The sequence below is a fragment of the Oncorhynchus clarkii genome, chromosome 20, assembly GCF_045791955.1.
Source record: "Oncorhynchus clarkii lewisi isolate Uvic-CL-2024 chromosome 20, UVic_Ocla_1.0, whole genome shotgun sequence".
Classification (NCBI taxonomy): domain Eukaryota; kingdom Metazoa; phylum Chordata; class Actinopteri; order Salmoniformes; family Salmonidae; genus Oncorhynchus; species Oncorhynchus clarkii.
Window position 1 is genome coordinate 31,980,340 of NC_092166.1, and position 16,915 is coordinate 31,997,254.

General features: G+C 42.8%; 1 protein-coding gene and 1 pseudogene across 6 annotated transcripts; one reads left to right on the forward strand and one right to left on the reverse strand.

The window, feature by feature from the left end:
* Positions 1–70: 70 nt before the first annotated feature.
* On the reverse strand, positions 71–5,102 carry LOC139376218 (uncharacterized). 6 transcript variants are annotated; one of them, XR_011627894.1, is made up of 6 exons: positions 4,884–5,102; positions 3,962–4,291; positions 2,483–2,671; positions 2,211–2,368; positions 1,398–2,071; positions 71–964 (listed from the first exon to the last, which is right to left on the reverse strand). XR_011627894.1 is itself a non-coding variant. In XM_071118528.1 (5 exons), exons 1-5 carry the CDS (start codon positions 4,948–4,950, stop codon positions 2,021–2,023), a joined length of 795 nt encoding a protein of 264 aa, XP_070974629.1. In that variant the 5' UTR covers positions 4,951–5,102; the 3' UTR covers positions 71–2,020. The 6 variants fall into 6 exon arrangements, 4 of the variants coding, with proteins under 4 accessions (XP_070974629.1, XP_070974627.1, XP_070974626.1 ...); XR_011627893.1 differs by having other exon boundaries at positions 2,483–2,797; XM_071118528.1 differs by having other exon boundaries at positions 71–2,071.
* Positions 5,103–11,630: 6,528 nt separating this feature from the next.
* Positions 11,631–16,009, forward strand: LOC139377052 (importin-13-like; annotated as a pseudogene).
* The last annotated feature ends 906 nt before the right edge of the window (positions 16,010–16,915 follow it).

Below are 16,915 nucleotides of genomic sequence, written 5' to 3' on the forward strand. Positions count from 1 at the left end.
TACTAAGTAACAATACAATAACTCTCAACTTGTGAATCCCTCATCTGCCGAAGAGTCGAAAGCACACAGCTGAAAGGGTTTCAGTTTTATTATCAAACAAAGGAACAAGTCCTTAAAACATATTTCTTACAGTTAACTCTGCAACTGTATATCATCCTGTATCACTTTAAGCACTTACAGGTAAATCACAAGTTAAACACTTAAACACTAAATATGATTTGTTGCAGTGCAAGACAAATCATGTCATTTTCAATCTAGATGTAATTTAAAACCTCAGTTCTTAGACATACATTGCTCTGTTTCTGCATTTAGGTATTTCCAATTTACAAATCTAAAGGATAATTTGGTGAGACAACTATCAACTGAATAGTTAAATATGTAAGTGTACATTTTGCATTCACATTTTGATAAGTAACATTTTTCATAATTTGTGTTTCACAAAGTTCCTTAACTGATCACTTTCACATGAAAGCACCATTGTGCTTCTTAACACCCTGCCTGCTTAACTCAAAAGCCAGCCACACCAACGTGTCAGGAAACACCATTCAACTGATGACGAAGTCTACCGGCAGGTGACCAGCCTGCTACAAGGAGCCAAGTAAAGCCCCCCCTGGCCAAACCCTCCCCCAACCCAGACAACGCTGGGCCAATTGTGCACCGCCCTATGGGACTCCTGATTACATCTGGTTGTGATTCAGCCTGGGATCAACCCCAGGTCTGTAGTGATGCCTCTAGCACTGTGATGCAGTGCATTAAACCGCTGCCCTACTCAGGAGGCCTAGATATGGTTTTTAATCAAGTCACCCTTATTGGAGGGGACCCCCTTTCTGTCACTACCCCCTAAAAAATGAACTTCTCTGTACGTTGGTTAAATGTTTTTTATTTAGCCTTTATTTAACTCGGCAAGTCAGTTAAGAACAAATTCTTATTTTCAATGACAGCCTAGGAACAGTGGGTTAACTGCCTTGTTCAGGGGTAGAACGACATATTTTTACCTTGTTTGCTCGGGGATTCGATCTTGCAACCTTTCGGTTACTAGTCCAATTCTCTAACCACTAGGCTACCCTGCCTTTTTGGGGTTAAAAATTACAGAATCTTTACCAGTTCTCATGCAAGTAAGACCAATTATGGGTGTTTTTCAAGAAACTCAAGCCCTTGTTAAGACAACCCACTAGGCATTCTGGTTTGAAAGAATACTTCACTCATGGGGCGGAAGGTAGCCTAGTGGTTAGAGCATGGGCCAGTAACCGAAAATTTGCTAGAGCTAATCCCTTTTCTGACAAGGTAAAAATCTGTCGGTCTGCCCCTGGACAAGGCAGTTAACCCTAGGCCGTCATTGTAAATAAGAATTTGTTCTTAACTGACTTGCAAAGATAAATGTAAAAAAAATGTTTGGCCAGTTCATGGATTAGAATAGTCCCATAACATGGAGACTGGTGAACATTTAAATCACCTAAATCACCTAAGGTCCCTCTACAGTAAGCATCTTTCACTCCCTGTCTATTTTCCCTCTATCATGGTCCTTGGCAACATCATCAAATGTGGCATTGTGTTTTCTTCATACATTACCAACTCATTTGGGGACTCCACTTCCACTCATATCCCCTAGAGGGCACTGTGACTGTTTCTATAACACAATAAAGTGGTCTGTGCTGTGTATGACCTGTATAAGGAGGGGGGGTACATTACAAAGAACAAAACAGACCTCTGTGCAGATGAAACGTCTGAAAGCTTCAAAGGGAATAATGATGGTGTTGGCCTAATGTCGAAACGGAACCTCTGATGTCCTAATACTGCAACCCCTGATTGGGTATTGAATGCCTTCTAATTGTTAACATAATACAATCAAATTGGAAACTGCTCAGCAGGGGGAATCATAGTGAGACAACATGGTCGCTGGCCGAGGGCCTCCAGTCCAGTCAAAAGCTTTGCCAGGATCCAAAATGGTGGCCGATTGGGTGTCTGCTGTGTAGCTGGGCTAGAAGTAAAGTTGACTGTTGATGATGAGAGGGTTCCGTCATCAGTAGGTGTAAGTGTATCTGGAAAGTGGTGTGCCTTCCATCAAGTCATCCTGGACAGGAAGACAAGACTAGGACGAGTTAATGTTGAAAAGCACTAGATCACTTCAAATTCATCGAAATCATATATCCCACATCAAATGACATGCCATAAAAGACCTGAATCTAACATGTCCAGGAGAGGATGCTCACCATGGGTAGATCCTGCAGCCGGTGGAAGTCAGGGTGATCGGTCCGTTGGCGGAATTTGAGGAAGAGGACAACAGAGACGATGGCTGTGGTGATGATAAAGATAGAGACCAGGCTAGCCAGCAAGGGGTCCAGAGGAGAGTGGAGGTGTGGCCCTTTGTCTGAAACAAAATGTAAAATGCTTTGATTGATTCATTGGCTAATTTGATGCGTCATTTTCTATCTGGATAATCAGTGAATTAGTTGATTGGTTAATTGGTCAATTATCCCCTTACCCTCATCTCCAACGGTGAGCTCTGATGGAACCTCCTGGTGAGGCGGGCCGGCAGGGATATGTACTGGGGCGGAGGTCTTGGTGTGCTCCGTGGTGAGGGTTTGGGTTGGAGCAGGGGTCAGTGCTGGGGTGCTGGGTTGGACAGAGGACTGGATCGGTGTTAAAACATGGGATGGAGGTGGGGTGGTATCTAAAACAGGAGGAGTAGAGGTGGTGAGGTGGCCTCCAGCAGGGACAGGGTATGTTGTGTCCCCTAGGGTAGAGGGCAGTCCTGCAGGGGAGGTGTTCTTTACAGGGGACGAGGAGGAGGAGCTGTCTGAGAGAAAGTCCCAGAGAAATAGAATTACAACAGATACATTGAGTGTGCTAAACATTAAGAACACCTGCTCTTTGCAAGACCTAGACTGACCAGGTAAATACAGGTGAAAGCTAAAATCACTTATTGATGTCACATCCACGTCAATCAGTGTAGATGAAGGGGAGGAGACAGGTTAAGGAGGATTTACAAGCCTTGAGACAATTGTGATATGGATTGTGTATGTGTGCCATTCAGAGTTTGAATGGGCAAGACAAAAGATTTAAGTACCTTTGAACGGGAAAAGGTAGTAGGTGCCAGGCGCACCGGTTTGTGTCAAGAACTGCAACGCTGCTGGGTTTTTCACGCTCAACAGTTTCCGGTGTGTATCAAGAAGGGTCTACCACCAAAAGGACATATAGCCAACTTGACAAAACTGTGTGAAGCATTGGAGTCAACAAGAACCAAGGGCATCCCTGTGGAACGCTTTCGACATCTTGTAGAGTACATGCCTCTACGAATTGAGGCTGTTTTGATGGCAAAAGCAAGTGGGTCGGAACCCAATATTAGGAAGCTGTTCTTAATGTTTTGTAAAATATGTATAATAACTGTATTACATAGTATACACATACAGGATCTTTAAGTAAGATACAGAGAAAGGTTCTGCAATGCCAAGCCTTTTTTCATGTACCATCATTCCTGATTCTCCTAAATGAGGCTCGGCTTATTATTTGAAATCAAAAGGAGAGGAATTAGACAAAGAACGCAAGTATGTGAGCACGAGAGAGAGAGTGGGAGAGAGCGAGACTGAAATCTGGATGCTGTTATGTAACATTGTGTGTTTTTTCAGTGTCAGGCAGAAGAGGTGTCAGACACAGAAGACACGCTCAGCATCGACAGAGAGAGTTATATTTGTCTGTCCAGTAAAACGATAGTTCCTACATCACGTTGCCACATCCCACTCTACACCCCTCAACTTTCTATACCCCTGGTATGCTGCCTGGCGGTGGGTTGGAGCCTGAGGCAAGCTTCTGTGTTTGCAAACAAGCAGCTTTTGCAGAATGCGGCTCTCTATTTTCAGACTGTACACAGTCCACTGGTACCAGCTACCTCTGGGTAACCATGGGGAATATAAGCAGGCTTAATGTCTCTGATAGAAGTCAAATATCCTTTGGGTTACTGTACCTGTGAGAGTGGCGTTGTCTTGGGTGGCGGTAACGGTGTTGACTGTGTGTGCAGGTGCAGGCAGAGACGTGGTCATCTGATTGGTCAGAGCCATGTAATCCCAGTCACCAGCATCTGTAACAGACTCTGACTGAAGCAGCCTGTCGCCGTCAATAAAAGCTGGTTCGATTGGGGCTCCATTCGCTTGGTCTGGAGAGGTCTGTTTGGCAGGACTTGGCTCTGGCTCCTCCTCATCTTCATTGACCAATGGGAGGACTGGCGATGCAGTGGACACGCCCTCATGCTGGAAGGCACCCGGGGTGACAACAGGGGGCAAAGAAGTGCTTTGACCTGCAAGAAAAGAATGATGATGTCACTGTAGAAATAGAATGTTCTGGTGTTTCATTTTGTTGTGAATAGATGAAGTAGCTAATAGACATTACAAAAACATGACTGGGAAATAAGTAGGAAAGTCATATCATTAGGCCTACAGCATGTGTTTCCAGGGTAACTGTGTGACACATGCAGCTGTTGAACAGAAGTGAATGTTGTTCTGTGACTGTGTCAACAACACAATTTGGGATGAGTGATCTCTGGTCAGACATGGTGTTCTACACATAATGCTTGATTATATGTTTGAGAAATTCTAAGAGTATTCCTACTGGCCCATTCGTGTCAATAGAAACTTCCTTCACTATAATAAACTGATAATAACCCGCACTGACACGCAGTCCTAGTGTATAACCAATCAATAAACACTGCCAAATAAAATAGGTAACATTAGGCTACATCTAAATGTAACCTACATTATACAGATTGTCCTACTGTCATCAGAACATACTGCGATGACAAGGTAGACTGAATGTGGAGCACAAAATATCGCTTTGCTCAGCGGGCTGTCTACTCAAAACACATCACACACACAGTTGACACCTAGGCCTACCCTTTGTCTCCGATGAACGGGTAAAGATCACCAAGGCACAAAGCAGTAGATTATTTTCAATATTCATTTCACTTGCTGCTTTCCGTGGATGACTAAACGCTCAACGGCAATAACGCCAGTTATCTTCTTGTTTGCTGGAGCGTGTTCTTTCCGTTAGATTAGTTGACAGTGAACATCACTGCTAAAAATACATACAGGGGTCTGGCATTGGAGAGAAGGGGTGGGGTTGATATGTGAAGCGCGTCGCGCAATGTCAGTTTCAAATGTTTTGCCCAGCTCCGCCAGGACGACGTCTGTCGATGGAACTCAAAGCCCACGTTGAGGGGGCGTGCCACCCCCCAGCTGTCACTGCTGCACCGCGTGCCCCCGCTCCGTGCGCACTGGGTAAAACACTCATTTCTGGGCATTCCTTAATCAGAAATACTGATAGGCCCTGTAAAGATTCACTATGTTTAAATGATTGTAAGAAAATTATATAGACCTGACACAGGAGGTTGGTGTCACTTTAGTTGGGGTTGATGGGCTTGTGGTAATGCCTGGAGCGGAATTAGTGGAATGGTATCGCACAGGACAATGAACGCTGAAAACCTTTCCCGACAACTCACTTTTGACCTTGACTAGGCTAGCCTATTGGCAGGGGCCACCTCTGTGTCATCAACAGCATTGACTGATAGAGGGAGACTTTTTAAAGCCCACGAAATGTGGGCGGCAGGCGCAACAACATAAGCGTGGACATGAGTTGACTTGCTCCTATAGTCAACAGTATAGCCCCAACCCGGTGTCATAAGAATTAACCGTGGAGAACGTTGAGGGGGTAAGTTGTCAAACTCATACGGTGCGCAACAGAGACGTGGTTTCATGCAGTACCAAAACACAGCTCTCATTCAGTCTGAAAGCAACTTGTTCATCTCAGTCTGTGCAGCTGTAGAACAAATATTTGTGTCTCTCCCAGGCTTTCTAAATATCTCAGCAACGATATTATTTACCAAATAGCCTAATTACACAAATTAAAGTATTGGTTTACAGTTGAAAAATGCAGAGACTAATTGCAATGGAATTTTGACCTTTAACAAATACAGAATAGCCTGTTTGAATAACATTTCACAGGCAATGGGCAGTTTGTATGCAGTAAACTAGTTCAATGGAGTACAGAAGGAGGCTGTTGTAATATTGTGGGTCATTCCCTGAAACCAGTATGATTTGAGTCCCTCTGACCTTTAAGTGTATTTTACATATTGGGTAAAAGTATTTTTTATATAAATTGAAATGTCCCATGTAATGAAGTGTAATAAATGTTACATTCATTGTATTTTTAATATGAGAAAATATCTTGTCTTCAACTGACACCAGGCGTTTTGTCATGTCCTCCATGGCCTACACTTAATTTGTACTTCGGATATGACTAATAAAATGTTCAAATAATCCATACATTTTTCCATTGATGTAAACATATGTATATATTGTGCTCTTTTGCTGAGAATGAATTCTTTCCAAATAAATTCATTATTATTGATTAAAAGCACACTATTGAGTTGCATACCTCAGTCTACCCTCAACCCCGTTACGCCAACCAACCAAAATAGTGAACTTATCGTTATGTGACATGATCAACTGGAAATGATATCATTACAACTCTTCTGAACAACATGGTGCAAAGACAGGTAAGTTATCACATTCTTTGATATCTATATTTGATCCATTTGTATTGTTAGATTGGGGTCGTCAAGCTCAACCACTCATCTCTGTTACATGAAATAAAGATTGAAAAACTGTTACTTATCAAAACTATATTTTTTTTAATTGCAAAAATATATGCAAGTTATTTCATTGTACGCATGCCATGTGGTCTCCTGTTCTTCACCACATGAGGAGCAGTGGACATATTGAGCCACGTTACAGCCTTATTCTAAAATGGGATATATATATTTTTTAAAGTCCTCAATCTACACACACATTACCCCATACTGACAAAGTGAAAACAGGTTTAGACATTTTTGCAAATGTGTTAAATAAAAACAAAAATACCTTATTTGCATAAGTATTCAGACCCTTTGCTATGAGACTCGAAATTGAGCTCTGGTTTATCCTGTTTCCATTGATCATCCTTGAGATGTTTTTACAACTTGATTGGAGCCCAGCAGTGGTAAATCCAATTGATTGGACATGATTTGGAAAGGCACACACCTGTCTATATAAGGTCCCACAGCTGACAGTGCATGTCAGAGCAAAAACAAAGCTATGAGGTTGAAGGAATTGTCCGTAGAGCTCCGAGACAGGATTGTGTCGAGGCACACATCTGGGGAAAGGTACCCCAAAAAATTCTGTAGCATTGAAGGTCCCCCAAAACACAGTGGCCTCCATCATTCTTAAAGGGAAGAAGTTTGGAACCACCAAGACTCTTCCTAGAGCTGGCCGCCCAGCCAAACTGAGCAATCAGGGGAGAAGGGCCTTTGTCAGGGAGGTGACCAAGAACCCGATGGTCACGCTTCAATGTTCCTCTGTGGAGATGGGAGAACCTTCCAGAAGGACAACCATCTCTGCAGCACTCCACCAATCAAGGCCTTTATGGTAGAGTGGCCAGACGGAAGCCACTCCTCAGTAAAAGGCACATGACAACCCGCTTGGAGTTTGCCAAAAGGCAACTAAAGACTCAGACCACGAGAAACAAGATTCTCTGGTCTGATAAAACCAAGATTGAACTCTTTGGCCTGAATGCCAAGTGTCACATCTGGAGGACACCTGGCACCATCCCTGCGGTGAAGCATTGTGGTGGCAGCATCTCTGAATGTCCTTGAGTGGCCCAGCCAAAGACCGGACTTGAACCCGATCGAACATCTCTGGGGAGACCTAAAAATAGCTGTGCATCGACGCTCCCCATCTAACCTGACAGAGCTTGAGAGGATCTGCAGAGAAGAATGGGAAAAACTCCCCAAATACAGGTGTGCCAAGCTTGTAGTGTCCCAAGAAGACTCTAGGCTGTAATGGCTGCCAAAGGTGCTTCAACAAAGTACTGAGTAAAGGGTTTGAAGACAAATCAAATCAGATGTTATTGGTCACATACACTCGCAATAACATCTGCTAACCATATGTATGTAAATGTGATTTCAGTTTTTCATTTTTAATACATTTACAAAAATGTCTAAAAAACAGTTTTTGCTTTGTCATTATGGGGTATTGTGTGTAGATTGATGAGTAAAAAAATGATTTCATTAATTTTAGAATAAGGCTGTAACGTAACAAAATGTATAAAAAGTCAAGGGGTCTGAATACTTCCTGAATACTCTGTATATTTAAATTATTTTCCTTCATTATTTTCCTCTAACCCTACCATCCCTCCCCTAATTGGAGTAAACTAAAACAACACTTAGGCTTCTACTTCCAGCTTAAAACATACTATATACATTTTACAGACACAATCTATTTTACAATAGTTATATTTGGTTTGTTTTTAGGCCCATCCTTCATCTCCACGCAACCCCTCCCATCTACCTGTCACGGCCGTTGTTGGTGGAAGAAGGTGAGGACCAAGGTAAAGCGTGGTATGTGTCCATATTTATTAGAATGAACACGGAAATAACCAAAATAACAAAGAGAAACGACCTAAAACCGTTCTGGCTGGTGCCAGACAGACAACAGAAAATAATCACCCACGAAACACAATAGAAAACAGGCTACCTAAATATGATTCTCAATCAGGGACAACGATTGACAGCTGCCTCTGATTGAGAACCATACCAGGCCAAACACAGAAATAGCCAATCATAGAAAAGCTAACATAGACAACCCACCAAACTCACGCCCTGACCATACCAAAACAAAGACATAACAAAATAACTAAGGTCAGAACGTGACACTACCTCTGAACACCATCCAGTTTTGATTTCTATTTGCTATATATTTTTACACTGTACTGTGCTGAAGTTTCAAAAAACTTCTGAACCTTTCTATTCTCATAGATTCTACATATTGTAAATGAAAGATTATAATACTCAACAGCAAAAAAAATTATATTATTGATCGATTGACTGTTACTTTTTAAATCATCCAGCAGTGCTATTTGCAGAGTTAACTCACTTTGTTTGTCAAGTTATCCAATTATTGAAATTAGACATTTTTTACTTCATTCATCTAACCAAATGCATATGTTGACTGTAATGTTGTCCATTACAGTCAATTGGCTTATACACAGTATTCCAGTGTATAAGCCTATTAGAGTGACGACACTGGAGAGAGCATACTATTCTTGTTAATCAACATTCTTGCTTAGATCTTCACATCTCAGTCTAAAGTAAATTGCCATGGAAATCTTGATTTATGTGGATATTCCATCTGATATACGGTATCGTGATGTCAGCTGCATGTGCTCAACACAGAAGCTACTCGACTGCAAGTCATTCAACACACAGCATTTCAGTTTCAGCAAGGTGCCAACTGCTGGGCCACAGCCAGCCAGTGATGGAAAGCCACAACTACAGCCAGTGAAGGAAATCCAGTGGGAAGGGGTGAAGGGGTGCTTGGGAAGTGGTGTATGCTGAGGTACGATGAAGACCTACTATAATGTCCAGGCATCATCCTGAACACAGATGAAACGCATGTCCAGGTAAAGTGGATGGATCGCGTTGGATCAAACAGATTCTTCTGGCCTGCTCGTGATGACATCCACTGGTAGCTGTTTATTGATGTCCTTGAAACCATTCCACCCCCACAGTCTGTGACATCCCGCCACGTAAAGATCTTGAAAGGGGTGTGGGCCAGACTTTCAGGATGAACGGCATGAAGCAAGGAGGCACACACACACACACCCAAAGGATCTACCTACAGTGCCTTGCGAAAGTATTCGGCCCCCTTGAACTTTGCGACCTTTTGCCACATTTCAGGCTTCAAACAAATATATAAAACTGTATTTTCTTGTGAAGAATCAACAACAAGTGGGACACAATCATGAAGTGGAACGACATTTATTGGATATTTCAAACTTTTTTAACAATTCAAAAACTGAAAAATTGGGCGTGCAAAATTATTCAGCCCCTTTACTTTCAGTGCAGCAAACTCTCTCCAAAAGTTCAGTGAGGATCTCTGAATGATCCAATGTTGACCTAAATGACTAATGATGATAAATACAATCCACCTGTGTGTAATCAAGTCTCCGTATAAATGCACCTGCACTGTGATAGTCTCAGAGGTCCGTTAAAAGCGCCGAGAGCATCATGAAGAACAAGGAACACACCAGGCAGGTCCGAGATACTGTTGTGAAGAAGTTTAAAGCCGGATTTGGATACAAAAATATTTCCCAAGCTTTAAACATCCCAAGGAGCACTGTGCAAGCGATAATATTGAAATGGAAGGAGTATCAGACCACTGCAAATCTACCAAGACGTGGCCGTCCCTCTAAACTTTCAGCTCATACAAGGAGAAGACTGATCAGAGATGCAGCCAAGAGGCCCATGATCACTCTGGATGAACTGCAGAGATCTACAGCTGAGGTGGGAGACTCTGTCCATAGGACAACAATCAGTCGTATATTGCACAAATCTGGCCTTTATGGAAGAGTGGCAAGAAGAAAGCCATTTCTTAAAGATATCCATAAAAAGTGTCGTTTAAAGTTTGCCACAAGCCACCTGGGAGACACACCAAACATGTGAAAGAAGGTGCTCTGGTCAGATGAAACCAAAATTGAACTTTTTGGCAACAATGCAAAACGTTATGTTTGGCGTAAAAGCAACACAGCTGAACACACCATCCCCACTGTCAAACATGGTGGTGGCAGCATCATGGTTTGGGCCTGCTTTTCTTCAGCAGGGACAGGGAAGATGGTTAAAATTGATGGGAAGATGGATGGAGCCAAATACAGGACCATTCTGGAAGAAAACCTGATGGAGTCTGCAAAAGACCTGAGACTGAGACGGAGATTTGTCTTCCAACAAGACAATGATCCAAAACATAAAGCAAAATCTACAATGGAATGGTTCAAAAATAAACATATCCAGGTGTTAGAATGGCCAAGTCAAAGTCCGGACCTGAATCCAATCGAGAATCTGTGGAAAGAACTGAAAACTGCTGTTCACAAATGCTCTCCATCCAACCTCACTGAGCTCGAGCTGTTTTGCAAGGAGGAATGGGAAAAAATGTCAGTCTCTCGATGTGGAAAACTGATAGAGACATACCCCAAGCGACTTACAGCTGTAATCGCAGCAAAAGGTGGCGCTACAAAGTATTAACTTTAGGGGGCTGAATAATTTTGCACGCCCAATTTTTCAGTTTTTGATTTGTTAAAAAAGTTTGAAATATCCAATAAATGTCGTTCCACTTCATGATTGTGTCCCACTTGTTGTTGATTCTTCACAAAAAAATACAGTTTTATATCTTTATGTTTGAAGCCTGAAATGTGGCAAAAGGTTGCAAATTTCAAGGGGGCCGAATACTTTCGCAAGGCACTGTAAATATGTCCTTCATTACTTAGGGTGCTTAGATTTTTAGAATATTTTGGATTAAAAAAATAATTGAAAAATGGCAAAGTCCAAATTGTACCCATTTGGTGGGATAACCCTTATATCAGTAACATACTGTGCTAATTATAACCACCACCATGTGATTGGGATTAGTTGCCATCAGCAACAACACTCAGACTGATGCAGTTGGCCATCCTGTGTGCATTATAGGCTGCTACACCTGCATACATTCTTTATCAGTGGCATTGTCATTTTCACATTTCCATCCCTATTGAAAATTAAATCATTTGAATTGAAAATGTCCTCTTCCCTCTACCAGCTGTACTATGACCCAGACATTGAGCATAAGAACAGTGGCTGACTCAGGCCCAGATCTCCCCTCAGGCTTGGCAGTTCTGCTGGCCTCCGCTCAGCCCAGACAAGGTCCGCTCCAGCACCATCCTACAACCTCCCCTGTACTTTCTACACAACCTGTTGTGTAGTATAATTCCTTTCCTGCTTGTATTGCACTCCATATCCCAATTCATAATCCTGTATAAACCTGTAATCGTCTCATTATCACACCATTGTCAAAACAACTTCCCGAAATTCAGTTATTTGGTGTCAGCATCCTCAACAGCAAGATCTCCCTCCACTGGGCTGACCTCCCCACAGACCAGCACCACACCCACATCTCCCACTTTTCATCAGAGTCCAAGATGGTGCTGCTCAGGCTGTGTATGGCCCTGGCCTCCCTGGCCCTCAACACCATGCCCCAGGCCTGGCCCAAGGCTGTGGTTGACATGGTCAGGGTCTTCCATCCAGAGAAGGCTAGGGCTGGGGATCAGGGTGGGGCTGGGGTTGTAGGTGGAGGAGATGGAACGGAAGAGGAAGTGAACACCCACGCCAACTGCCTGGCCCTGCTGGAGCTCCTTACTGTGCTGCCAGAGGAGTTCCTGCCGGCTGCCAACGGCTTGTTGTGTCCAGCTGAGCGAGGTCCTGGCTGGGGAATGGACAGCTGTGTGTCCCCTGCTGCACCAGTTTCTCCAGAGGCAGGAGACCCCCAGCTAGGTGAAGGAGCGGGCCCTGTGCTGCCTGTCCAGCTGTGTGGGACCGGATGTTCCCCTGCATGGGTAAAGCGAGGGTTGCTGAAGGACTGTTTCGCTGCTCTGTCCAACCCAGAGCTCTTCAACATGGCCGTGGAGATATACAGTATGTATACTGTAGCTAAGAAAGTAATACTATGTGAATGTTGTGTTGTAAGCTGTTACTAGCCCATGTGCCTTACCCTAATAATTTGGTCAATTTTCACCTCTTAATTTCGCAAAATTACAGAATACCTCTTATCCAGTCATCATTCCCTTATGCCATAGGTTGTACATCTCAATTGTCAGTAGAAACCACATTTGTTTAAGCAAGTCAGCCATATCAGCGGTCTTTTAAAAAGGCAGTAAACGAGGCTGAATGAACTGTTTCGCTGCCAGACAAGGCTCCGCTGATAGCCAGGTGAAGCGGTGGTAAGGATTCACTCCATGGTGCTGGAAAGAAAGCTCTGCTCTTGGGACAGCTTTATGTAGGCCCTAACAGTTTGTTGGCACAGCTTGTCGCCGTTATAGTGCAATTAAAGTATTGTTTAGTGTTGTGTTGTGTAGTGTCTTTGCTGGCATGCATCCAACATTTTGTGGGGAATTTCGCCACTGCACAGGACGTACTGGTCAAACAAATCCACAAGATCAGTATAAATTCCTTGTCTTGAAAATAATCAAGTTAGACTGTTGCTGGTGATTGACTGTTTATTTACTGTGTAGGGATGGAATTTATGACCATGTGTGTGTCCATGTGTGCAGGCCTGCACTTCCTCTTCTCTGTCCTCCCAGTAGAGGAGATTCTGACCAACCTGACCTCCCTCATCAACCCTCACGTCCAGAGACTAGACACACTGGCACATCAGGAGGTAAGAACAAGGAAATGGTGCTCATACAGTGCCCTTTTTCCATACAACCACATGAAATATGTGTTGGACACAGACTTACAATACATTAAATAGGTTGCATACTGTGTCTCTTCCCTGCCTGTTTTATCCTTCCACCCACTCTTACTGTAACCTTTTCTCCCACTGTATCTCTATATTAATTTTGTCCTGATCTACAACTCTCCTTTGCTCTTTCTGTAGCCCAGCCCCACTACTAAGCTATGTATCATCCACATGCTGGGCATGCTGTCCAGTCTGTTCACTATGCTGGACATCAGGGGTCAGAGGGCACCACCCCAGCCCAGGCCAGACCCCAACCCTGTGAGTCTCCTCCCAACTCGGTCTTCCTCACTCTCTTTTGCCCTCTATCTTACGCTCTCCCACTTTCTCCCATTCTCTGTCTCGGAACCTCTCTCACTACCCAGAACTATTGTCATCTTGTTGACTTTGTCTGTGCTCTGTCAGGTGGTGTTGGTCTTACAGCAGGTGTTCACATTGATCGAGACCATCCTTAGTAAGTGGCTCAGTGACTCAGAAGTGGTGAAAGTAAGTACTTTAGACACTATGTGCATGAGAATGTTACAAAACCTACTGCAGCTGTCATACTGCACATAGAACACCCGTTCTGCCAGTCACATTCTGTTAAAGGTCCCCACAGCACACAAATCCCTGGGTCACTCGTCTTTTCAGTTCGCTGCAGCTAGCGATTGGAACGAGCTGCAAAAAACACTGATTTATCGCCATCTTCATTCAAAGACTCAATCGTGGACACGCTTACTGACAGTTGTAGCTGCTTCGCGTGATGTATCGTTGTCTCTACTTTCTTGCTGTTATCTGTGCCCAATAATGTTTGTACCATGTTTTGTGCTGCTACCATGTTGTGCTGCTGCCATGTTGTGTTGCTGCCATGGTGTGTTTTCATGTGTTGCTGACATGTTATTTTGTTGTCTTAGGTCTCTCTTTATGTAGTGTTGTCTCTTGTCGTGATGTGTGTTTTGTCCTATATTTCAATTTTTAATCCCAACCCCAGTAGGAGGCCTTTTGCCTTTTGGTAGGCCGTCATTGTAAATAAGAATTAGTTCTTAAAACCTTTTGTGACTAGGGGGCAGTATTTTCATTTTCTGAAAAATATCATTCCCGTAGTAAACGGGATATTTTGTCAGGACAAGATGCTAGAATATGCATATAATTGACAGTTTAGGATAGAAAACATTCTAAAGTTTCCAAAACTGTAAGCATTTTGTCTGTGAGTATAACAGAACTGATATTGCAGGCGAAAGCCTGAGAAAAATCCAATCCGGAAGTGCCTCATGTTTTGAAAGCTCTGTGTTCCAATGCGTCCCAATTGAGCAGTGAATGGGCTATCAACCAGATTACTTTTTCTCCGTATTCCCCAAGGTACCTACAGCATTGTGACGTAGTTTTACACATGTATGTTGAAGAATACCCGTAAGCGGCTACATTGCTCAACTGGTCACCTGATGGCTCCCAGAGTGATTCTCGAGTAAAATACAGAGGTAGCCATTATTCCAATCGGTCCTACTGAAAAACGAATTGTCCCGGTGGATATATTATCGAATAGATATTTGAAAAACACCTTGAGGATTGATTTTAAACAACGTTTGCCATGTTTCTGTCGATATTATGGAGCTAATTTGGAATATTTTTCGGCGTTGTCGTGACCGCAATTTCCGGTCGTTTTCTCAGCCAAACGTGAAGAACTAACGGAGCTATTTTTGGCTACAAAAATATAATAATTTTTCTGGAAAAAAGGAACATTTGCTATCTAACAGAGTCTCGTGAGTGAAAACATCCGAAGCTCATCAAAGGTAAACGATTTAATTTGATTGCTTTTCTGATTTTCGTGACCATGCTATGCCAGGCTATCGATAAACTTACACAAATGCTTGTCTTGCTTTGGCTGTAAAGCATATTTTCAAAATCTGAGATGACAGGGTGATTAACAAAAGGCTAAGCTGTGTTTGAATATATTTCACTTGTGATTTCATGAATCTGAATATTTTCTAGTAAGATTTTTTGTCCGTTGCGTTATGCTACTTAGTTACTTACTTACTTAATTGTCAGTTGATGACAATTCTCCCGGATCCGGGATGGGTAGTTACAAGAGGTGTTCTTAACTGACTTGCCTAGTTAAATAAAGGTTAAAGAAAAATGACAAATAAATAATCAAATGTAAATGCGTCTGTATTTCCATCGGAGTATGTACTGTACATCATAGCCACAGGAAGTAGGGGTGCTGAGGGTGCTACAATGTTAAGTCTAATTCACTAGTCCTGTGTTAGCGGACCGATATAGCTGTCTGTAGTGCAGTCAGTTCTCATCCTTGAGATTCTTGTATATTTACCTCTTTCTCTCCCTTTGTGTGTATCATCACCAGGCAGTTGGAGGCCAGTCTCCCCTCTGTCTGACAGAGCACTTCTGAGGTGCTGTTCGGTCTGAACAATGAAGTGTTCATTGTTGGCCCTGCTACGCTATAGCCATCGGGCGGAAGGCATTGCCATCAGCCATTGAGGAAATGCTTCCTCTGAAATCAATGAAAGCTGCTTCACTGACCATGTTGTGCTCACGTTGTGCCACGTCCAATGGCAGCATCCAAGCTCAAGAATCACTGAAGTTCAATTATTTGTGGTTGACAGGTGTGTTCATTCTATCTGTGAGTTGAAATAACAAGTAATAAAGTTGATTTGGGTTGCATATGGCCTCCACTAGACACCACTGGTTATTTTTATGAAGTCAATAAGCTACAAGCTAGCACAACTCTAGATAACTAGTTACATTGACTGTTTTCGCAATGTAAACAAAAGCAACTTGTAAAGGCAAAAATCATGACAAGTTTGCAAGCGGAGTTTGAATAAGACATCCAATTAACACTTTGCATTTATAACAGTTGGTTTAACTATATCTAATAAGTAACCAAATCATTGATGGATCAATAGATAAAATAAATGTATGAGTCTCATCTGCCCCTGCAAGCTGGTCGCCATACACCTCCTCATCTGATTGGTAGTTTCGCACAAACAGTAAACCGGCATCACACTCCCTCATCTAATTGGTTGAGTAGATGGGCCTTAGGACATTGTGGCTGTGCTAAAAGCGCACACCAGTGGCCAATGTCGCCCCTATTTTGAATTAATTCCTGTCCTATAGCAGAAGTTTTCCTTTAGGTTCCACTAGAGGTCGTCGCGGGTCCAAAAAGTTGGACCTTTTCCGAAATGGATACATGTCTTTCCCACCCGACCCGATATGCATAAATGATCACTCTTATAACGGAGACCCGTTCCGAATGGACCGGAGGACAGTCAGACCCTTTCCAAAAAGGAAAACCAGACCCAAACAGACCCCTGCTGGTTTGGAAACGAGAGACATGTTCAGAGCGATATTGGCTAAATGATCCAAACTGCCATATTTAAAAAAATATATAATAATGTGTTTCGATGTGCAGCATATTCAAAAGTTTATAACCTATTGTTTTCTTGGTTTTTACTTTCCTAAAACAATAATTGTCCACCTCACGGTTCAGTTGATTTGAGCGCTAAATGCATCAGGGCATTGCATACACCTATAGGCCCAGGCATCCACCTTTCATATTTTAAAAAATGTAAAGGAAGAGA